This window comes from Callorhinus ursinus, unplaced genomic scaffold (assembly GCF_003265705.2).
Source record: "Callorhinus ursinus isolate GAN/ISIS: 27379988/994484 unplaced genomic scaffold, GSC_fseal_2.0 scaffold12, whole genome shotgun sequence".
In the NCBI taxonomy this organism is placed as follows: Eukaryota; Metazoa; Chordata; class Mammalia; order Carnivora; family Otariidae; genus Callorhinus; species Callorhinus ursinus.
Window position 1 is genome coordinate 6,224,744 of NW_027397074.1, and position 24,502 is coordinate 6,249,245.

Genomic DNA, 24,502 nt, shown 5'->3' on the forward strand with positions numbered 1-24,502 from the left:
CAAATAAATAAATACAATCTTAAAAAAACCAGCAGGATTTTTTTACATAACTAGGATAAATAATCCTAAAATCTATATGGAACCACAAAAGACCCTGAACAGCAGAAGCAATATTGAAAAAGAAAAGCAAAGCAGGAGGCATCATAATTCCAGATGTCAAGTTATATTACAAAGCTGCAGTAATAAAAACGTATGGTCCTGGCACAAAAATAGACACATAGATCAGTAGAACAGGATAGAAAATCCAGAAATAAACCCATGATTATATGGCCAACTAATCTTTGACAAAGGAGGTAAGAATATGCAACTGGAAAAAGACAGGCTCTTTAACAAATGGTGTTTGGGAAAAAGGGACAGCTATATGCATAAGAATGAAACTGGACCACTTTCTTACACCATGCACAAAAATAAATTCAAAATGGATTAAGGACCTAAATGTGGGACCTGAAACCACAAAACTCTTAGAAAAGAGCAAAGGCAGTAACTTCTCTCACATTAGCAGTAGCAACATCTTTCTAGATATGGCTCCTGGGGCAAAGGAAACAAATGCAAAAATCAATTTTGGGGACTACATCAAAATAAAAAGCATCTTCACACAAAAGGAAATAATGAACAAAACTAAAAGACAACCTACATAATGGAGGAGGTATTGGCAAATGACATATCCAGTTAAGGGCCAGTACCCAAAATATCTAAAGAACTGATACAACTCAACACCCAAAAAACAAATAATCCAATTAAATGGGCAGAAGACATGAAGAGACATTTCTCCAAAGAAGACATACAGACGGCCAACAGACACATGAAAAGATGCTCAACATTACTCATCATCAGGAAAATGCAAATCAAAACCACAATGAGATATCACCTCATACCTGTCGAAATGTCTAAAGTCAAAAACAGGAGAAACAACAAGTGTGAGGATGTGGAGAGAAAGGAACCCTCATGCACTGTTGGTGGGAATGCAAACTGGTGCAGACACTGTGGAAAACAGTATGGAGGTTCCTCAAAAATTTAAAAATTGGGGCACCTGGGAGGCTCAGTAGGTTAAGCATCTGCCTTCGGCTTAGGTCATGATCCTAGGGTCCTGGGATTAAGCCCCATGTCAGGCTCCCTGCTCAGCGGGGATTCTGCTTCTCCGTCTGCCCCTGCCCCCACTCGTTCTCTCCCTCCCTCTCTCTCTCTCTCAAATAAATAAATAAAATCTTTTAAAGAATTACCATATGATGGAGTAATTGCACTACTGAGTATTCACCCAAAGAATATGAAAACCCTAGTTCGAAAAGATATGCACTCCTATGTTCAGAGCAGCATTATTTGCAATAGCCAAATTATGGAAGCAGCCCAAGTGTCCATCGATTGATGATGAATGGGTAAAGAAGTTTATGTATGTATATAGGTATATATGTATATATCACTCAGCCATTAAAAAGAATGAAATCTTGCCACGTAAGTCAGTCAGAGAAAAACAAATGCCAAATGATTTCACTCATATGTGGAATTTAAGAAAGAAAACAAACGATCAAAGAAAAAAACAAGGGAAACCAAAAAACAGATTCTCAACAATAGAGAGCAAAGTGATGGTTACCAGAGGGGAGGTGGGTGGGGGAATATGGGAAATAGGTGAAGGGGATTAAGAGTATACTTGTCATGATGAGCACTGAGTAATGTATAGAATTGTTGCATCACTATGGTGTACATGTGAAACTAATATAACACTGTATGTTAACTATAGTGGAATTAAAAAACAAACAAACAAAAAAACACAACTGTCTCATTCCCCCTACCCTCAGGTCCTGGTAATCACCAATCTACTTAATATTTCTATGAATTTGAATGTTTCAGATACCTTATATAAATGGAATCACAATTTATTTTTTCTAATTTTGTTGAGAAATAACAGATACATACATCACTATGTAAGTTTAATGCATACATCATGATGGGCTGATTTATATATATTGTGAAATGATTCCCACAATCAGTTCAACTAACCTCCATTATCTCATATAAGAAAAAAAAGCTTTCTTCTTGTGAACTCTGAGGATTTATTCTCTTAACTTTCCTATATATTATACAGCAGTGTTTACTATAGTCATCATGTTGCATATTACATCCCTAATACTTATTTAATCTTATTAAGTGGAAGTTTGTACTTTTTGAAAATCTTCCTCCAAATCCCTCTCTCCCCCACCATCTGCCTCTAGTAACCAAAAGTCTGATCCCTTTTTCTATGAACTTGGTTTCTTTTTTTCTTTTTTATATTCTACATCTAAGTGAGACCATTTAGTATTTGTCTCTGGCTACAATTTATCTTTAATCTAAAATATTAGCAGTCACTGAATGAAAGAGATTTTTGCTTGTTTTGTTTTGGGGCTTTCTGTTGATAACTGGGTCTGAGTCCAATCAATACACTGGATGGATTTTATATGGTACAATCATTCCACAGCCCTTGTTAATGACCCATTCCTGAATATAGAAATTAAATGTCATTATGTGGAAGGATCACTAATTAGATGCTAAGGTACTAGTTGACTTTGAAGTTATTTATAAAATTTTAATTTTTCTTTGAATGTTAAATGAAACTTATGAAATGAAATAAAATGAAAATGTTAAGAAATATGAGATAGAAAAGTTAGAGGGTGGATTTAATTACTGCATTCACCTGCAGTTAGTATTTATTATTACACTATTTGACTTTTGTTATATAACACTGGAAAATTTTCATTGAGTAGAGAGTCACTTGGATTTTGGTTCCAGTTCTGCCATCTGTGTGACCTTGGGCAGATCATTTTTAATTCCTTTAAGCTTAGGCATTATTATTTCCAGTAGCATTCTAATGCATAAAGAAAGGAGATAATCATACCTGGCTTACCTACTTTAGGACAGAGTTATGAGAATAAATGGGGACTATTAGGCTCAGTTGGTTAAGCGACTGCCTTCGGCTCAGGTCATGATCCTGGAGTCCTGGGATCAAGTCCCACATCGGGCTCCCTGCTCAGCAGGGAGTCTGCTTCTCCCTCTGACCCTCTTCCCTCTCGTGCTCTCTATCTCTCATTCTCTCTCTCTCAAATAAATAAATAAAATCTTTAAAAAGAAAAAAAGCTCTGAAATATTAGCTTTAGGAATACATATTAAATATTAAAGAAATATCATCCTTTCCAAACTTCTCTCCATTTTTATGCTTTCTTCTAAAAATGTTATGCCACACCAGACTAAAAAGTTATACTGTTATTTTCCCCAGTTCCCTATTGGACTACATACCTCAAAAATAAACTCACGAATTAAAGATGGTCAACAGCTTTTTTGCTGTGAACAGGTCTAGGAATGAGGGAGTAGGAGATACCAGGAATAAATTAGAGAAGAATTTCCCTCCCTTCTTTCTTATTCACTCTCCCATAACTTCCTAGTTAGGAGTCCTTTAGTTTGAAAGTACAGAGAAGACTGAGGGATGTTTCTAATGACAAATTAATATTAGAAGTTCTACTTTGGGAGAATCTCAGGAATGGTTTGAATCCTCATCTGTAGTTTCACTTAAATTACACCAGGTATTAAAGCATTGTGACTCAGTGGTTTATGCAACAAGCTGGAAACTCAGGACCTGTGGGTTCTGGATATGCGTCTGACATTTGTTTTTTACAAGTGAGCTAGTCATGTTTACTCCCATGTTTTATTTAGCTATTCATCTATTAATGAGGACAAGGATGCCAAATTACCTCCCAGAGTTGTTCAAAAGAACAACAAAGAACTCACAAAGAGTTAAAATGCCTTGTAAGCCATAACAAAGGTAGTTTTAATGACAGAATAGCTGTGAAAATACTCCAAAAGTTAGAATTTCTACACAGATATAAAGCATTACTTTTACCTGAGAGGGGAAAGGGATACAGTGAATATGAAACAGATAGATAATCCTGAAACCCATTCTGAATTCTTGGTTTCAAACTCTCACTCCAACCTTCACAAACGCACTAAGAAGATAAATTCTGAAACCGGTATTTTGGCTTTCTTTTCATCTCTCTTGTCTTTACCCAGAGTGAGGTGGCTAGTGAGTAGGGCAAGAGCCTAAAGAAGAAAAGACAGGAGGTAAAAAATTAAAGGGCCAGAAAGCATTCATTGCTTATTTGTTTAACCGGCTCTTATTTTGTGTTTTCTGGGAGCAAGGGTAATGTGTGGTACCCTAATTCTGCAACACACCTCCTGGAAGACGAAACCAAGGCTTAGAGAGCTGAAGTGACACCCCGAGGAAGAAATTGAGTGGGCGTTTGAAACTTCATCTCTTTCACTTCAGAGCCCAGGCTCTTTATTCTTCCCCTATTCTGTTTTGGGAAAAGCAGAATTTATTTATGGAATAAATGCCAACCAAACCTGTCCTGAAAAGTCCTCAGTCAGTCAAGTTGTCCCAGGGAATCTCCCCATCTCTCTCATGGCCACACAGGTCCTGTCGTGACATCTCTACACATCTCTGCATGCCTGCTCAACGTTCCTTTCGTGACTAACCAGATTCTTTATAATTTCTATTCTTACAAGGCCTGCCCTAATTGTATCCCATGGCATTCAGCTTCTGCCCTTGTGGTTTCCTGACTTAATCTCTCTCGGTTTCTAAGTTCAGATTCGGAACAGTGAGAACTGATTGGCCACGGTCATGCTCCTACACCAAGCCACAGGTTGCTGCTGGCCAGTTTACATGGATTGGTTAATGTGGGTCAAGTGCAGCTGTGGCTGAGGATGAGCAAGGTGGTCTTTTCCTGAGAATTCTTGTGTAAACAGGTCAGCATTTCGAAACTTAGCCTGGGCTATTTAAAAAAGTCTCGCAAATAAGAGCTGCTTCCATTTTTCATTTGGGTGTTTTTATTAAAGATATTGCCGTTCTTCCTATCTATTACCTAGATTGAAAGTCTAAAAAAATCTGAATAGATTTAATTTTGTTGGAAAAGTAATGCATACACAGAAAAATATTTAGAATATAAAAGGGTATACACATTGGAAGTTGTCTCCTTTCTACCAAAAATTGTCAAGGCCTTCCTAGAGGCAAACACGGCTAACAGTTTTTGAAATATCCTTCAGAAAAATTCTGTGTTCAAGCATTTATCCACATTCCATTTTACATAAAAGTAAGAATATATAAAACACAATGCCTAGCTTTTCTCATTTAATAAGATCTTGGGACCTATTCCACAACAACATACATAGACTATTTTTTTCATATTTTGAATGGCTTCAAAAAACTTAATTGGGGGCGCCTGGGTGGCTCAGTCGGTTAAGTGGCTGCCTTTGGCTCAGGTCATGATCCCAGGGTCCTGGGATTGAGCCCTACATCCGGCTCCCTGCTTGGCGGGGAGCCTGCTTCTCCCTTTCCCTCTCCCTCTGCCTGCCACTCCCCCTGCTTGTGCTCTCTCTCTTTCTGTCAAATAAATAAAATCTTTTTTAAAAATTTAAAAAAACCTTAACTATATGTATGTGATTTTGTTTTTTAACCAGTGCCTCTTCTTATGCAGGCACATTGTTTCTACTCTTGCCATTACAAATAAGGCTGCAATAAGCATAAATATTATCTATAAATTTTTCAGCTACAACATGCATGACGCTTCCATTTTTATACATTTATGGCCAAACTGCCTCCAAAGATGTGCAGATTTCCCTCACCATTTGTGCATGAACGTTCCCATTTGCCCAAACCATGCATAGTCCTGTGTTCTGTCAAACTTTCTGATCTCTCCCAATCTGGCAATTTCATTTTAATTCTACCTTCTTTCTTGTCCACTAAGTCGTCAGCCACCTAGTTCTGTGAGTTCTTTGTCTCTCTCACCTCCATCTATGTCTTTGTAATTATGTGCTATGTAATTATGTGCTATGACCTTAGTTACAGCTTTTGTCGCTTCATATATTGGCTCCTAATACCTCATTCCATTCTCTCCCCTTATTAAGTCACAATTTATCCAAAAAATGCCAGATTACTATTTTCCTCTTTTTCCTTCTATCCTCAAAAACCTCTGGTGGCTCCCACTGACAGTATGAAGTCCAAATCATTAGCCAGGCATTTAATGCTCTCCAATCCCTATCTACTTTAGCACCTTCACAGGCATATAAAAGTTCTCCTTCAAACTTCTGCTTTGCTGTCTTCATGTTTTCTGTTTCAACACTTCTCTTAGCTGGGGTTCTTCTTTCTGTTCAAATCCAATTTTACATATCCTTCAAGGTCCTCTGTGACCACTGCATGTGATAACTGGTTCACAATTCTCTCTTCTCAGAATTGTTAAACCACTCAATGTCTGTATCACTCATTTGGTATTTATTAACTCACGATATAACTGTTTATTGTTTTTCCTGTCTCCTGAACCAGGCTATAAACTCTAAGAGCCACCCCTAAAACATTTTTGTATCTCTCTCACACACAGCACAACGCCTCATATTCTGAGGTGCTCAAAAATTATCTGTAGATTGAAACGTGACCTAAGTATACTAAAATGAGGAAAGCACGGCTAAGCTTTTGCAAAAGAGTTGAAATACATACGGGTACTTTACATTTGTTTTCCCTAACCTTTATCAGACGCCAAAGGTAGTTGTTAAGAACTCAAAATACCCTCATGTTTTATAAGAAAGAGAAAATTGCCAGTAAGAGGAAAAGTAAAAATACTGCAAAAACACTAGCCAAAATGAGACTCAACAACTCAAAACAAGTAACACTTTCCATCATACTGTCCCTAGACTGTTAGATAATGTGTCCAGGATATACTCTTTATCAACCACCCTGTGGTTTGTTCATTCTTTTGATACAGCAAAAGTACAGGCACTCCTGATCATCTACCCATTTCTTTGCTTAGAGTCTAATTTCTTTCCCAGTTCTGGGGGAAAAGGGTTACCTACAATGAGCTGTCTTGGTAGGTGAGAAGCCCAGATCCTGATCTTTTCTTACATCCAGTGAAACTGAGTCTCAGGATCTGATTAAAGTAAAATACTCCAGACCCTTGTTTCAGATAAAGCTTACCTTAGAAACTGAACTATTCTTCTAAGTAAATTTTTAAATACAGAGCAAAACTGTATCTTTTTATCTGCACATACAACATATAAATGTATAGGAAGAAAGGCACACCTGGAAATGCATATTTCTGAGAGGAGGACTGGATTGGTATACATTAGTTGTTATTATTTTAAAGAGAAATATTATTCTTTGAAACAAAGAGGAAAAAATTTGTATCTACCTATTTTCTTCAAGGAATTTATCATTAAATCCCACAGTGGTTCTAAACATTCATCTGGGAAGAGAGGGCTACCACTTATGTTTCCTATTCAACCAGATTCCCCAGCTTATCTGTAAAAAATGTTTTTTGTGGGTATAAGGGACTAAGAGAAGTCCACGGATCAAATCCTTCACTTCTGTCACATTACCACATCTTTACCTTCCTTAGTGAGAGGCAATATAAGTGCTGTACTGAAAGCAGTAAGATTTGAGTTCTAGTTTTGTCTCTGCTAAGAATATGCTGGGGGGACCTTAGACAAATGCTTTCTTTGTAAAATTGTGAATTAGACTAAAACAGATATTCTCTGATTACTAGAAGATTTGCAAAGATGTATAAATATTTATAATGTCCATTCTATGGAGAAAAGTCACTTCTGAAGGGCTGCGAATCTAAGCGCAAGACGACAAATTCCCTTTTCATTCAGCAAACACTGAGCCCTCGCCACATGCGTGGTAGGTATTAGGATTCACTCCAAATCCTAGGCGCTCACTCGCCAGGGTTTAGATGAATTTGCAAAAGTCCTTTCACTCAAGAAATGTTTCATTTTTCTTGGCCGTAGCCATTCCCCAAAGTGGCAAGGTCTACTTGCCGTCAACAGTCACCAAACCACTAGTAAGATGAAGACATACCTGCGGTGAACGCGGAGGTGACACAACTACAGTTCCCAGCATGCCTCTCTTTCCCACCATAGCCCTCTCCCGCCCCCGCTCCTGGATTCCCGCAGGCCGGGACTTGTAGTCCCAGCCCACAGCCGTGGGCGGCGCGGAAGCGCTCTAAAAATATGCTTTTCCCATTAGTAGGCCGTGAGCCCGCAAGTTCCAACTAAAATCTTATGCGACTGACTAGGGTTTACCCCTGCTCAGAGGCGAATTCCCTCCTTCCAGACCTCCTCAGATCTACTTACAACCCGGGCGGGACCACGCCCCGGAAGTAGAGTCAAGTCGCCCAGACGACAGCCAAGAGCCTTCCAGCCACTCGGAGAGGGGCTGGGACCAGCGAGGCGGGCTTGGGGGAGTGGTCCAGAGGCGAGTCGGGAGGGGGCGGATCGGGCGTCCCAGCGCCTGGGGCGGAGCCACAGCACGGGGCCGCGCGTCGGGGTGGCGGCGGGGCCGCGCCCGTGGGGAGAGGCGGCTGCGGCTGCTAGTGGGGAGGGGGGGTGAAGGAGGAACCGGGAAGGGGGGGGCAGGGCGAGCGGAGAGCCCTGTTCCTGAGGCGGTGGCGGCGTCTCCAACGAAAGAGGAGGAGGGCGGGGAAGGAGGATGGAGCAAGCTGGGGGTTGGGGTTGGCGCTAGCCGCAGCGGCTTGCCTCGTACTGTGGGAGAACGGCGGCTGCTCCTGGAAGTTGTGGGGTCGGGAGCCGGGCCGGTGTCTCCGCTGCCGCCGCCTCAGGCGGTGGGAAAGGAGCAGGGAGCGGCGAGGCTTGGCGGGGGTCGGGAGGGAGGGGAAGGTCTGGGGAAGCGAGCTGGGGAAGACTGAGCGGGCTCTGCGCCGGGCGGGCGGGCGGCGGCGGGGGGGCCAGCCACCGCAGCCGGGGGGACGCGGGAGGATGGAGCAAGTGGAGATCCTGAGGAAATTTATCCAGAGGGTACAGGCCATGAAGAGTCCGGACCACAATGGGGAGGACAACTTCGCCCGAGACTTCATGGTGAGTCGTTCCCCTTGCTGTCGCCTGCTCTTGCTGGCACCGAAGCCCACCACCGCCTCGCCCGGCCGGCCGGGGCCGCCAGCGCTTTGTGTGCGGCTGTGAGGAGAGGGGCGGAGGGGGCGCGCACCAACTCCTAGGGCCGGGTGGTCTTGGAGGCGGGCAGGAGGTGAGACAGCCTCCGTCCCTCGGCCACCCTTCCTCCCCTCACGCTTTCGCGGCCCCTTCCGCGGACGCCGGGGGAGCGAAGGGAGCGGCCCCGACCGAGCCCGCACTCTGCACTGCCGCCCGCGACCACCTATTGTTTCTTGGGCCGGGAGCCGGAGGCGACTGAGGTGCAGACCCGGGGCGGGGGGACTCGTCCCTTCACCCCCCACTCCTTATCCAGCCTGCCCCTCCTTGTAGGGTCGAGGCCAGGTGCCTGCTCAGGGAGGAGAGCAGATCGCGGCTGATGGAGGAATGGGGGTGTTGAGGTTAGCGTTAACTCGTGGGGTCCCTTTGCTCAAGCTGGTCTCAGAAGTGGGCAAGGTAGGAGTTCTTGCCGTTTTGGGGTTCGTAGTTATTATCTCCAGGGCTTGGGAAAGGATTGTCCGTAGGGAATCCCGTGGCTTGCCCGATTCCATTTACCCCCGTCCCATCTCGTGTCTCTTGAGACTCAGGTTTGAGATGGCGTTGGGGTCATCATGACTTTAGGTTAGAGGGGGTAAGTGTGTGTGTGGAGGGTTTGGTTATCCAGAAGGAAGCCTACTTCGGACTCCGTAGGGGATATTGTGGAAGGCGGAGGGGATGTGACTATCACTTCCTATCCGGGGTGGGGGTGGGGAACTTGGGAACAATAGTCCTGGTGGGGCGGAGGCAACGAAACGGGCCGAAGCCCTGAACTGGGAGATAACCTTCTCAGCCTCCCCCCCCCGCCCCTTTCCGCCCTCTGCTTGGGCAGACCGGCTGGAGAGGAGGTTAAAAGTCTTGTTCGTGAAATTGCTCTAGATACATCACTCGTGAGGGGGTCAGATCCAAAGGCGTGGGACCAGAAGTCGACTTCCTACATGCCCCCCCCCCCCACCTTTTATTTTTCTGCTGGACAATGTTCCCTTCAGGGTTGTTTCTCGGCTTGGGAGGCGGTGGTTGCGGCTGCGGCTCCTACGGATATTGCGCAAGACTGGGGCGTTGGAAACTCTGGAGGTCTGGGGAATGGAAAAGGAAGTGGGACTTTGGGAAGTGGTTGCTCCTTAGCCTTGGCGGGGTTTGGGAATGGGAAATAAGCTAGGGAAAATTTTGCTCCTGGACAAGATACACCTCCAAGAATAATCACTTAATTCCGAAATTCTTGATTGTAAAAAGGATACACAGTTAATGTCGATGAAAATGAAAGAGCAGCAAACATTGGCTAGTTTTGTTTCAAAGTACGGTTTAATTGTTTACAAGGTGCAGGTGAAATGACTTTTAGCCCTGAAATACTTTTTCACATTTTAAAGAGACTAGGATGTAGTAAAGCTTTAGCATTAAAATTGTTAACAGCTTATAAAATAGATCGTTGACCTTATACAGTATTATAATAGTATTGTTGAGCTTTGTGATTCCCGCCTTCCTAGACCAATAATAGAGGATAGGAGTAAGATTTCGTATCTTTTGAAAATGGAAAAATATAGATAAAATAATCTGCCTTATTTTAAACATTTTCTGTTGATATTTAGCCTGTGTATTTTTGAAAAATTAATTTTTGATCCAAGGAAGGTAAAGAAAAGAGGATATTTTCTCTTCTTATGAGTGAGAATTTTTATTGTGTTGGTATCCCTTGGATAGGCACTTAACAGTAATTGGATGGAGTCCCCTTGTTACTACTTTTTAGCAAATAGAAAATATTTACTTAGGATAGTTTAAAAGTTTAAAACAGGCTTTTACAGTCTTATTTTGGTAACGGAAGAAGAGATGGTGTGGTCCTTGGTCTCTTCTAGTTTGCATGCTAGTCATCTTGTTATCCCTGGGCATATCCTCTCAGGGAAGAGCATTGTTTGGTGATGAAGGCCATCAGGACAGGTGCCCAGTCTCTGAACTTCTGTACTGGGGAAGTAGCCTTGGGGTTCATGCTTTGGGGATGAGTCAGGGATTCCTGTTGGAGAGTTCATTTCTGAAGTACTGAATGAGTTTCTCTTTTCTTCCATAAAAACTACAGATAGCTAGGTGATTCTACATTCGAAATTTGATGACTAAGGCTATTCTTTTATAGTGCCTGCTTTTTTTATTCCATGACTTGATAAGCAATAGCTATAATTAAGACTGATAGATGGTGCTGCTTTTTCCCTTGACTGGAAGGCTGGAGGGAAACCATGTCCCCTCTGCCATGGAAAGAGATTAGAAGATCAGCTAATAATTCTAAGTGTTCTGTTATTTTTAAATTCTTCTGTGGATCAAAAATGCATTTTTAAATTTTAGCATTTTAGAACTGAGCCTTAGAAGTAATCTAGCTATGATAATCCTATTCAGTTATGAAGTACTAGTGTTCATTATTTCAAATTTGGAGATTATAGAAAAATAATTAATAATGCCTTACTCTTAGGAAAGTGGAGTGGACATGCAGACTGTGTTCCTCCCATTGTTGGATCCTGCCTTTCTAGTCCCATCACCCAAAGGCAGTTTCTGTTAATGTTTTTAATGCATCTGTGTGACCATGCTATATATTTCATTTTATATTGTTAGGGTTTTTTTTTCAACTTAACATTTTGATAAGTGTTTTTCATTTGTAAAAATCATTTCAGTGGCTATATAATATTTCACCTGGCAACTATTTTATAGCTTAACCATTTCCTTGTGGTTGAATGGTTAGGCCATTTTTTTTCTATTACATATTATAATTCTGTATTGAACACTTATGCGTAAAACTTCCTTATTTTGGATTGTTGCATAAGATATCTTCCAGTAGTGGAAGTACTAGGTAAAAGGATATAAACATTTAATACATGTTTATAAATAACTTTTTGAAGAAGTTGTATCTGTTTATACAACTGTCAGTAATGAATGAGTGTTCATTTAATTATCTTGATCTTGATGGTTGGAAAATGGTATCTTGTATTAATTTGAAATTTTTGATGACTAATAAGGACAGAAAAATTTCCACCTGTCATTAACTATTCAGTGAGTTGTCTATTCTTGGCCTTGGTGTGTTGCATCCTCCCCAGCCCGCCCCTAAAGAGTAGAAAACTAAGATACTGAGATGGTGTAGATTACAGCATCAAGATGATTACTTACATGTTGAAGGTTAAACATCTGATTTGTGGCAGATCCAGAACTCAATTTCAACTATCTTGACTTTAAGTCTTCTTTACAAGATGGCAGACAGTGATCATGACAAGCAAATGTATACAGTAGAGTGGTGTGTATTCATGTTTGACAGACCTGGGTTTTACGCCATCTCTTTCATGGTCTAGCTGTTTGACTTTGGGCAGGCCACTTAGAAGAAAATAGTATAACTGATTTCTCTCGTCTTTTAAGGAAGAAAAATGCTACATACTTCACAGGGCTGAGGTATGGGACTGATATTTAGGGTCATCATCTAACATTTTGTGCAAAGGTCTGCGTAGACTCATAGAGCTGATTTAGGTAGTCAGTTACAGATAACTAGACATAGAAGGAAAGAGGTATCTGGGCTTTTGTTTTCAGTCCTTCTCTTGTGCTTTTTAAAGCTTTATAATGTCTAGGGGCTCCTGGTTGGCTCATTCGGTTAGGTGGCCAACTCTTGATATCAGCTCGAGTCTTGATGTCAGGGTCATGAGTTCAAGCCCCCTGTTGAGCTCCATGCTGTGTATGGAGCCTACTTAAAAATAAGTAAGCAAATAAATAAATAAAGATTTATAATGTCTAAAACACTGAAACAAGAAGTAGATTTCTTTTGATCAGGCTGAAGTTTATCTAATTTACATTTAACGCTTGTATATTAAAAAAATCATAAAAGATGACACTTAAGCTACAAGTAAATACAGCAGTTTCAGCTTACAAACCAGTTCTCTCTCCATTTCTGAAGGTGAAAATAAAAATATTATGAGTGAATTCAGTGGAGTATTTAAAAAACAGGATGTAGCAGAGGTGTGAATTCTTGTACTTTTTTGTGAAATATTGGGAGGAGAGTATTTAAGGACATTTTTCTGAAGCTGAACTGAGGTATAATAGCAAGTGATGCATCCTATGTTAAAATGCTATTTAAAATAACTTTGATGTTTTAACGTGATCTGAACTTAATTTTTATCTATCAAAGGTACCCAAGAACTACCATAGAAGTTATCCATTTCAAGGAATTTATTATATAAAACCATCTGTTCTACAAATAGTAATCCTGACAGAACTGTTCAAAACAACCAGTCTGTTTGCTTTGTTATGATTAAATAATTGTTAGGCGGTTTTCATTTTACTACACTAATGTTAGTGACTTTACAAATTATTTTAAGTAGAAAAGAAATTAATATTTTTCATCCCTTTTATATATTAAACACTGTGCCAGATACTCTACACCCTGTCTTACTTAACATGTCAACAATTTATGAGGTAGATATAACCTGTATTTTACACATGAGGAAGCATACTCTGAGAAGTATTCTGCTTGACTTTAAAACCTCTGTTCTTTTTTTTAAGTTTATTTATTTCAGTAATCTCTGTATCCGACATGGGCTTCGACTCACAACCGGAGATTAAGAGTCACATGCTCCTCCAATTGAGCCAGCTAGATACCCCAAAACTTCTGTTCTTTTTGTTCTGTTTCTCCAGGGTACATCTCAGGTCCTTTGGGACCTGGCTGAAACTAGGCTAGTGGTGGAGGGTGCATCACCATGCAAAGGGATGGAGGTTTTAGAGTTGAACACGTTTGGGATGCCTTGGTGGCTCAGTCAGTTGAGTGTTGGACTCTTGGTTTTGGCTTAGGTCATGATCTCATGGGCCCAGGAATCAAGCCCTGTGTCGGGCTCAGCATGGAGTCTGCTGGAGACTGCCCCTCCCTCCACATGCAGTGAGCACACTCTCTCTCTCTAATAAATAAATATATCTTTAAAAAAAAATAAAGTTGAACATGTTTAGGGGAGTGGTAGATAATCAGCTATAACACAGCGATTAACACCTTTTGGTTTCAGGAGTCCTTTACATTCTTAAAAATTATTGAGGGCCCCAGAAAGCTTTCGTTTATTTACTGTACTACAAATTAAAACAAATATTTTTTAAAAATAATCCACTTTAAGGTAATAATAAACCCATTCTGTATTAACTATATGATAATTATTCAAAACAAAAAGTAGTAATTACTGAGAAGAAACATTTTTATATTTTTTCAAATTTCTTTAATGTCTGGCTTAATAGAGAACTGGGTTCTCATACCTGCTTCATTCATATGGTTGCAATGTTACATTTCACATAGCATGACATGCCATGTACTCTAGAAAACTCCAGTGTACACTCCTAAGAGAATGAAAATAATTTTTAAAAATTACTGTGTTAAGGTCTCTGTGTTCTCACATTTGCAGGTGAGGAAACACAACTTAGTATCAGGAAAAGAGTTTTAACTTCATGGACTCTCTGAAATGGTCAAGGGGCAGGCTGTCCCTGAACCATACTTTGATAACCAGTGAAGTAATGCATGGTAAGCATTAATGATGATGCTGAGAAAGTTTGTAGGGGTTAGATTGTGGAAGTTCTTGCATCTATGGTACAATTTATTCACTAGTTCAATACCAGTAATTTTGAAGAGTTCTATACTACAACTCTTAGAGTCACCTGGACAGCAGGCAGGTATTAAGAAAATACATAGTAACTGAACATTCTAGCAGTGTTTCCCCACCTCCAACCACTCACTCCTACCTCCTGCCTCAGTCTGCTTTAGTATGAGTCTTCACTTCTATCATTCAGATAGGTTCTAGTAGAAAAGCTAAGAATCACTACTATGGGTCTTTAGAGAGCCACTGTATGTTTTAAGAAGAGTAAGCAGTCATTTGACAGATTTGTGTTGTAGATAGTTGATTTTGGTGGCAGTATTAAGGATGGAATTAGTGATGAAGGAGAGCATTTTGGAAGCTGTTAAAATATAAGAAGTGAGATGAGGGCCTGAACTTGTAAGACAGCAGAATATAGAGTATATATAGGATCTGATAAGGATTAAGAAAGAAGTTTCAATGATTCAGTAGACATGGGTAGTCAAGGAGAAAGGAATATTTACAGTATGACTCCGAGGTTCCTAGTTTGGTGTACTATCACCCAAGTTAGAAGATACCATTTGGTATGGTTCAGAGTGCGGGAGGAGAAAGGAGTAGAGGGAACCAAGCAGAAGATGGTTGGAGGAAATTTCAAGGTAGAAGAGAATTAGTTTAGTTTTAAATGTGATAAACTGAGGTGCCTGAGATATTGAGTAGAAATATAGAGCTCAAGAGAGCTGACAGGATATAGTTAAAAATTTGGAAGTCATCATATAATCACGTAAGAGGTAGTTGAAAGCGTGGGAGCAAGTAAGTTTATTCAGACAATACAGAGTGACCAGCTTTAGGTTGGAGAGCAGCAACATTTAAAGAGCAGCCCAAAAAGGAGGAGCCAGTGACTGTCCCTGAGAAGGTGTGCTCAGAGAGGAGGAAAGGGAACCCAGAGGATGTCAGAAAAGCCTGGGAGAGTTTCAGGAAAGGAGTAGTTAGCAAAATTAAATACTTCTGGAGGATTGGTAAGGTGAGGTTGAGAACGTACCCATTCTCTTTGCCAAGTAGGACTGATTTGGTGACCACAAAAAGTGGTTTGGGTGGGATATGGGAAGAATTTAGATTATAGTTGATTGAGGAGAAAATAGGTAAAATGGGTATAAATTCTTAACATTTACATTTAACATTCTGAAAGTAGATGGTAGAAACCAGAGGAAGACAGATTGAAGGAGAGCTCCCTTCCCACACGCTGCTTTTCTTTTTTTAAGAAAAGATAGGTGCAATATTTTCCATGTTTCTTAACTACACGTATGTCCTCTTTTGTGAAATGATTGCTGTTTAAATATAATTGTAAAAGATAACAAGAACTTGTCCTTTGGTTAAATGAGATCTCTGAAGTTTATTTGAATTCTGGGTTTGAAATGTTAGAAAAAAGGAGGGAGGAAAGACGGGAAACCTGGAAGATTTTATGCTGCACAGCCTAAATAAGTATAAAATTTTTCTTTGTTAAACTGTTTAATATTGTGGCTTGTAGGTATTTTAAAAATCAATAACAGTTTTTTTGAGAGGTAATTGACCTACCATAAAATTCATTCAAGCTGTATAATTTAATAGTTTTTAGTATATTCACAAAATTGTGCAGTCATCATTATCATCAATTTTTATCACTCCAAAAGACAGCTCATGCCCATTAGCAGTCATTCTTCCTCCCTTTCCTACCCCCCAGCCCTAGGCAACCACTGATCTACCTTCCATAGATTTGCCTCATATAAATGGAATCATACAATAAGTGGTGTTTTGTGACTGAGTTCTTTGACTTAATATAACATTTTCAGGGTTCATCATGTGTTGCTGGAATCAAAAATATTTCATTTCTTTTTATGACTACATAATAATCCATTGTATGGATATACCACATTTTGTTCATCCATTGATGGACATTTGAGTTGTTTCCACTTTTTGTAATACTTTCTTTGTATATAATACATAAAATAGAATATTTTGTATTTTATGAATAATGCTACTATGAACATTTATGTGCACGTTTTTGTTAGGATATATGTTTTCCTTTATCTTGGGTATATACCTAGGAGTAGAATTAATGAGTGATACGGTAACCATTGAACTTTTTGAGCAACTGCTAGACTGGAGTTCACATTTTACATTCCCACCAATTTCTCTACATCTTCACTAACACTTGTCTTCTTTTTGATTATAGCCATCCTAGCGGAGTGAAAGGTATCTTGTGGTTGGCTTGTAGGTTTTTAAAATATCTTAGTAAGTTTATATAAATAGTGCTGTATGTTTAATGTGTCTTTCAAACCTAGAGTGATAAGAAATATTTTCTGTTTTTACATTTGCGACTGGTTTAGTTTCTTATCCATCCTTTGATGGGTATCTGTCCAAACATACTTTGATTCTAACTAACTTTGCAAGTGGAAGTAAACTTTTAAGTAACTCTCCCCACATGACTTACCAGAGACAGCATAGTACAAATTTAAAAGTGTTAACTCTCAAGAATGTTTTATTCTATGTATTTACTTTTAGAATACTGTTAATTTTTTTCCTTCAATATTTGACATTTAGTTTGAAAAAGTTTTTTGACAGTTTGAAACTGAAAGTAAGACATTAACATTTAGATAGATTAGAAATTTTTTGTTTATATATTAAACACTTCTATGTTTCTATAGCACTCAGTTCATTAGATTCATAAACATTTACATTTCTGACTTCCCCGACTGAGAGCCTCCAGGGCCAGCAACTGGGACTTAATTATCTCTGTATCCTCATTGCTTATTATAGTGCCTGGCACTTAATAGGCATTAATGGCCATTGCATGAGCAGAAATTGTAGTGAGCTTAAAACTGTAAGAGATTTATTCTTCAGGTGGATTCTTCAAATGATCCAAGGAGCTTGTCTTCTTAGATGAGCATGAGAACTGCTTTTCCCCCTTCTCTGCATATACACTTCTGTGTGTGCTTACACAATGTGGTTGTATTTTCAGTATCCACTGAAAAAGAAAATACGAGGTGAAGTACTGGACTGCATTCAGGAAAACTTTTAGATTAATAGGGTTTTATTAATTGTAATATCTTCTGCATAAATATGAAAAATAGTACATGTTTTTCTCTGGACACTGGTTGGTATGTGTAAGGATTCAGGGAACCACCTAAAGTAACTACTTACATATCCCCCCCACCCCGTGAATCCTACTTGGGGACCATTATCTTAGAATATTAATTTTAATAAAATATCTACTTTTAACTTTTGATTTTAGATTTCATTAATAAAATCCAGATATCATGTTACTGGCATTCCTTCAGAAATAGTGGTACCTTGTAACTTGTGGGTGTCTTGGGAGTGATTACAGCAATAGCTGTTGTTCTCTTCTTGCCTCTAGTTTCTTGCCTCATCCAATCCATTCCACATATCATACTCACTTTCCTAAAATACCATTTTCAAGTGTTGGCATCTGTGGGATAATAGAAAGCATACTGGTTGTAAAATCAGGATATATGAGTTTTAGTCCCTGTGTTGCTGCTTAGTTCTATTTTCTTTAATATGTTTATGTAGTACTGTATTGGAAACACGGTTTTATTTTTGGGGTACCTGGGTGGCTCAATTGATAAGCTTCATAACTCTTGATCTCAGCTCAGGTCTCCATCTCATGGTTTGTGAGTTCACGCCCCAAATCAGGCTCCATGCCCAGTGTGGAGCCTACAAAGAAAGAAAGAAACATGGTTTTATTTTTTATAAAAAAAAAAAAATGTAAGTTCAAAAACAACTCAAGGCTCCCTTTGGTGACCTTTAAAATTATTAGAATTTTCAGTGGCTAAGCCAAATCAAAGCATCAGATCCAAGCTCTGCTCATTTTCAAATTGTAATTACATGCTGTCTTCCCAATTTCCCTTTCTCCTACTCTCCCAATTTTGTAACTTTTGCCCTAGTTTAGAATCACAGCCCAATAGGATAAAGTCTACACTTCTTAGCTTGGCATTCCAGAGCCTTCTTAACATAGTCTCACATTACCTTTGCAGTGTTAAACTCCTGTACTCTATATCCCCTTCCCTCTAGAGTAAGCTATTTCTTGTTCTTGAGCATACCCACTGAATGAATGAAATCTTATCTGTGGTTGTACTATTAAACATACTTTTTCCATTTCTTAGAAAACTTTCCTTAGAGACCAGTACTTTGAAGATCAAAACACTAAAAATTGGGGTGCCTGGATGGCTCAGATGGTTAAGTAGCTGCCTTTGGCCCAGGTCATGATCTCCCAGTCCTGGGATCAAGCCCAGTGTTGGGCTCCTGGCTCGGCGGGGCATCTGCTTCTCTCTCTCCCTCTGCCTCTCTCCCTGCTCATGCTCTCTCTCTGTATCTCTCTGTCTCAAATGAATAAATAAAATCTTAAAAAAAAAAAATTAAAAATTTAGAATGACTTTACCACGTTCACTCCGAACTCAAAAGCAAAAATGTAATTCTCACTTTCTAGGGTAAATATTTTAGCCCAGTTTATCTTAAGAACTTCTCCATTGTAATATCTCATCGTAATCATATGTCTATTAATAATATCTCTATTGTAATAATATCTCCATTGTAAAATTTGATTTTTAACATCATGGAAAAAAGCCTTGCATTAGATTTGAGTTCAAGATTTGCCTAATGTAAGTCCAGTGGTATGCAGTTATTCTACACCTTAAATTACTTTCTAAAGTTGAACTCCGCTTCCAACATTTCATATTTCCTGTAGTATTTTTATTTTTATTTTTATTTTTTTATCCTGTAGTAATTTTTAGATTCTTAGGTTCTTTAGATTCTAAAAAAATTTTTAGATTAATGCAGTCAAACCCTGACAATTATCTCCTTCTCTATGAAATACACAAAAGTCTTGTTTCTATTTGTATATTATAATGTCTATGAACTGGTTTATGGCGGATATAAGTAGTTGGTCCCTCAGAGTTTTTCCTAGAGAATGTGGAATGTGGATCATGTTAATCTCAGAGGCTTTGGGATATATGCTACATTACATGCTAATCTTTATTTCTTGTAATAACTGTTCTTTGATGTAATCTGCATTTGAAAAGCTATTTAACAACATTTGAATAGCTACCCTGGTAGGCTCTGAAGGAATGCAAAAATCCCTGTATTGTATCCCTGTCATCTTTCCATGATTCTTGCCATCCACTGTTCATACATAAGATATTCCTGGAGTGGCCACTATGCCCTAGGTAATGTGTGTAGAATTGGCAATTGAAAATATGACATTTTCCTCAAGAAGTTTACCAACTGTGAACAGACTTGTGAGAAGCAGCAGGAAGTTTTCCTGGAGGCATTGGATGAGCTTCAGGGGATCTGTGAACCTTTTCAAATCATACATAATATTTTGTGTATAAGCCCATTTGGGGGGGTGGGGTAGAGAAGGTTCATAGCTCTTAGATTCTCAAGGGGCTTGGGTTGCAAAAACCTTAGACCTTCCAGGCTAGTAGAAAGATAGCAAGGTTTGGAGCCACACAGGAATTTTTATCCTGGCTGTGCTATGATTATAAACAGGTTATCTGGGGAAATTGTGGATATAATACCTACTTGGATGGACCAAGATCAAAATAGTTTGTATGTAAAGCTACTAACATAGTGTATACAAGGTACTCAATAGTAATTCAAGATGTCTTACTAGTCCAGTGGAAGTGTATTCAAGGTTTAAACCTTAGAGGGAGGATATGGACCGTTTCAGCAAGAGACCACATTTGAGCTGACTCTTGAAGGAAGAGTTTGTCAGATGGACTAGCATAAAAGGCATTTCAAATATAGAAAACTAATAGCGCTGGGGCGCCTGGGTGGCTCAGTCTTTAAGCATCTGCCTTCGGCTCAGGTCATGATCCCAGGGTCCTGGGATTGAGCCCTGCATCGGGCTCCCCGCATTGGGCTCCCCGCTAGGCGGGAAGCCTGCTTCTCCCTCTCCCACTCCCCCTGCTTGTGTTCCCTCTCTCGCTATCTCTCTGTCAAATAAATAAATAAAATCTAAATATAAATAAATAAAACCCAAAATTCTTATCTCTGTGTGTTTGTAAGCACTATTAGTTTTCTTTTTAAATATTAATATTTATAATTAATATAAATAAATATTTAATATTAATATATTTTTAAAATATTCCTTAAATCTGGTAATTTTACTTTATCTCAAATATATAAAGTAGTTTTTTATAGAGAACTATATAAAGAACTCTTTATATAGTTCTTAGATGGTTAGGTTAGGGTTTTTAATTGGCTCCTGTTAAAAGTGCCCTGTAAAAAAATTACATTAAAAAAGTCTTTAGGACCTACACATATTATTTATAGTGATAGACCTCTTGCTTAGTTTGGATTTCTTAGCAAATGTGAGTTTTGCATAAGATAACTCAAGAGGTTTTGAGACTACATGTTTGGGACCAGAACCAAAGTAAGAAATGAAAGGAGTTCTAGAGTCCATGACACCAACATGTGAAGAATAGTTTTTCTGGATACCTTCTTCTCATGTTATGTACTATGAATTTACTCATAAGTTATAGACCCTTTGATGTTAAAAGAAACATTAAAACTGTTTAAAAATTAAAAAGGAGCTTGTTGCAGGTTTTACAATAAGAAGTTGACAGAGTGGAGTTTGTCCCAAGTTATAAAAGCAGATGCTTTTTCTATGACATGGTGTTGCCTAGGCCAACAATTGCATTCTTACTATTTAGGAAGAAAGTCAATAAAAAAAAGTGGGACATGAGAAATACAGAACAATTCTTTGTTGGTATAGATTTTTGTTTGCGGCCTCCTTCCAAACTAGCTTAAGTGGAAAAAAAAAATTATTGTAATAGAATACTGCCCTTGAGCTGCTTGAAGCACAGGAATCAAGAAATGGAGAGCTGTCTATAATCTTGCCTTTTTTCTTCACAGCCCCTTTCTACAATTTATCAGTTTGTATGTGTCTCCAGGGCTGTTTGGATACTTGTCTTTGCTTCTTTGCACTTGCTTTATTCTTCTCTTTGCATTTTGGCTTTCACTGTTTGGGACTGCATATTCTGAAAAAAGCATCCCTTTTGGTGTCTAACCTGTCTTACTTTATTTCAGTTTAGGGTAAGAGATCAGAAAGACTAGAGTTGCTCAATCTCATTTTCACATTCCTCAAAGAATCCGTCAACTTGCCAGTGAGAGGAGTATTGTGTGAGGTGACCAAGGTAGGGAGCTTGTTTAGGTGTATGTAAGGGAAGGGACTTTTCTTAGGGAAAGAGAATGATAGTTCACTAGGCAGCAGTCTGAAGAGTACCTAGTACAAAAATCCGTGAAGCAAAACTGAAAAAAAAATTTTTGTTAACTATTAAGGTTTTAGCCCCAAGTAAACTTCTACCCACTTTCTTTCAGAGAAGGGGAAAAGAAGCATAAAGAGTCCTTATGACTTGAGAGAATATGGTGTTGCCTCTGGTAGAGCATTATTTCACATACCCAGTACATTTTAAACATCAGACAAGTGTTCATCTGTGTGAAAACTAAAGATAGTCTGTAAGCTGGACGCCTGGGTGGCTCAGTCAGTTAAGCGGCTGCCAGAGTCCTGGGATCAAGTCCCGCATCGCATCGGGCCCCCTGCTCAGCGGGGAGCCTGCTTCTCCCTCTGCCTGCCGCTCCCCCTGCTTGTGCGCGTGCGCGTGCTCTCTCTCTCTCTCTGATAAATAAATAAATAAAATCTTTAAAAAAAAAAGGTAGTCTATAAGCTGCCTATTTATGGTATCTAAAATTTAAATTATATTTCTTCAGTGTTAAAATGAGGAACTAGAACATTACCTTTTTGTAAGTAAATGTTATTCTAAAAATCAATTTTATTGAAATATTGTATCTAGTCATTCTTTGTTCACTCCTTGACTATAAATCCGAAGTACATCACTATCTGAAAGACCAATATATGTTCTTCACTCTAGGTTTTGCATCCGTAGCTCTCTTAGTTCCCAAATCGCATACAGAATTAAGTATCGTAGTACACTTGCCTTGCTGTCACTGTGCCGGCCCTGTGTATCTGCTTGCGTCCATGCCGCTCTCCGACGCCCTGTGTCTACTCATCTTTTCTCTGTCTACTATGTCCATTGACCTGTGTGTGCCTAAGATTTGTTAGTGTGTGTTGGAAATGGGTGTTAGAAATAGATCAGGATGTACTGTGTAATTTAGAAGTTTCCTGTTATTTATGCCTAATGTTTGTAATTCTTTACTTTTTTTTTTTTTAAATAAGTCCTACTCCTAACGTGGGGCTTGAACCCACAATTCTGACATCAGGAGTCATACACATACTCTACCGATTGAGGCACCCAGACACCTCTGTAATTCTTTACTTTTAATACTGTAAATAGTTTATACATAAATGCCAAGGAGGAACATAGAGTAGATGGGTATCAATAATAGGATTCTGTAACTGAAGTTACTGGATATGTTCAAGCATTTATCACTAAACCTATTCACTGGCATTATTAGATGTTCAAAATAAGTTTTTCTTATTTAATATACAATATGGATAATAGAAGATTATTAAAGTAAGAGAAATATGGTTTTAATGCTTAATATACCAGATGCTTTGGTTTTGTCATTTTTGGAAAAGTAAAGAGGATGGGTATTTTAATGGTTCTAAAGCTTGAAACAAAAAATTTTTATTTGTGAAAGTCAACGTTCATAGAAACTATTATTTCCTTTCTTGGTTGATAATTAGTTAGGCATTGGCTAACCCCACATCTTCAGCCTCTTCTTCATTCCTTTAACCCCCCATTGTAATTTGATTTCAAGGTCTACCATTTTGCCAAAATTGCATTTACTATGGTTGCCTCACATCTGGACACATCTGGTAGATTCTTTATAGTAGTGTGCTTGTATAGTAGTGTGTTTAGCATTCAGCACTGTTCACTATCTTTTTCTTTTTTTAAGTCCTTGCCTTGATGTTGAAGCATCATTTTATTTATTTATTTTTTTTTTACCTACCTCTAAGTTTGTCTCCGCTAATAGTGGCTCAGATGCAGCATACTTTCTATTTTTTACCCTGGTAGGTCCTATGAAATATAACTGAATACTTGAATATTTAGAAGAAGGAATCTTACTAATCTTGTAAAACTGACTATAGTGATATGGATTACTTTAATGTTGCTAAAGAGTCTCAAAGAATAATAAAGTACTGATTATTTTCTCATACTCTACATTCTTGTGATGACTAACAGATTAATCTATTTTTAAAGTATTTTTGGAAAATGTAACTTAATATAACCCAGAAGTATAGGATAAATATTTAACCAATACACTTAATTTTCTGTTATCTTTTTATTGCATGCCAGTTTTTATATTATTTACAAGCCATATATTGGTTGCAAACCATATGTTGTTTATGCCATATCTAATATTTTCAAGTATTTCTAGAATTATCGTACCATTTATTATTTTTCTTGTTTAGAAAATTTTATTTTAACATAGAACTGGATTGAATTGATACATAAATTGTCACTGTTTCATCTTTAAGATATGTTGTAACTAAGAAAACTAAGAAAAATAATCTTTATACTGGTGGGAGGGAATTTAATTATAGAAGGTCAAGGAAGGAATGTGTAGATGTCAAGAAAGAAAAGACCAGACAGAAGTAGTAGCATATCTTTGTGATCTATTTGATTTTAGCAATTTGAGTGTCAAGTGTTAAGTTATATTATAGATACTCCAGCAAATGTAGATCACAACAGTTTTATCTGGATTAAACTTAGCCATTACTTACATATCTATGTAATTTTGAGTAAGTTATTTAAGCTACTCACAATCTGAGTTTCCTTATTCATAAAACAGGAATATTTTGCAGTGTGAGAATTAGTAATAATATGAATAAAGGACATAATATAGTGTTAGATGTTATTCTAAATAAATGATAGTTAGAAATGAAGAATGATTAAGGACATTAAGTGAGAAGTAAAATAAACGTGAAGGGAAAAGGCAAC

The 24,502-nt window shown here is 38.5% G+C and overlaps 1 protein-coding gene and 1 long non-coding RNA gene across 5 annotated transcripts in view; one reads left to right on the plus strand and one right to left on the minus strand.

The window, feature by feature from the left end:
- The window catches only part of LOC141373841 (uncharacterized), an 82,082-nt gene extending 73,923 nt beyond the window's left edge, over window positions 1-8,159 (minus strand). The window contains exon 1 of the long non-coding RNA XR_012380183.1: window positions 7,868-8,159. This is a non-coding gene — a long non-coding RNA (uncharacterized lncRNA). The remainder of the gene's footprint in view (window positions 1-7,867) is intronic.
- A 241-nt stretch (window positions 8,160-8,400) lies between these two features.
- The window catches only part of PTPN12 (protein tyrosine phosphatase non-receptor type 12), an 87,764-nt gene continuing 71,662 nt past the window's right edge, over window positions 8,401-24,502 (plus strand). For 2 of the 4 annotated variants that reach the window (XM_025872777.2, XM_025872778.2), the window contains exon 1: window positions 8,401-8,883. In XM_025872777.2, the coding sequence (XP_025728562.1) occupies window positions 8,785-8,883 (99 nt within the window). In that variant the 5' untranslated portion in view covers window positions 8,401-8,784. The remainder of the gene's footprint in view (window positions 8,884-24,502) is intronic. The other 2 variants (XM_025872774.2, XM_073898712.1) reach the window with 2 other exon arrangements.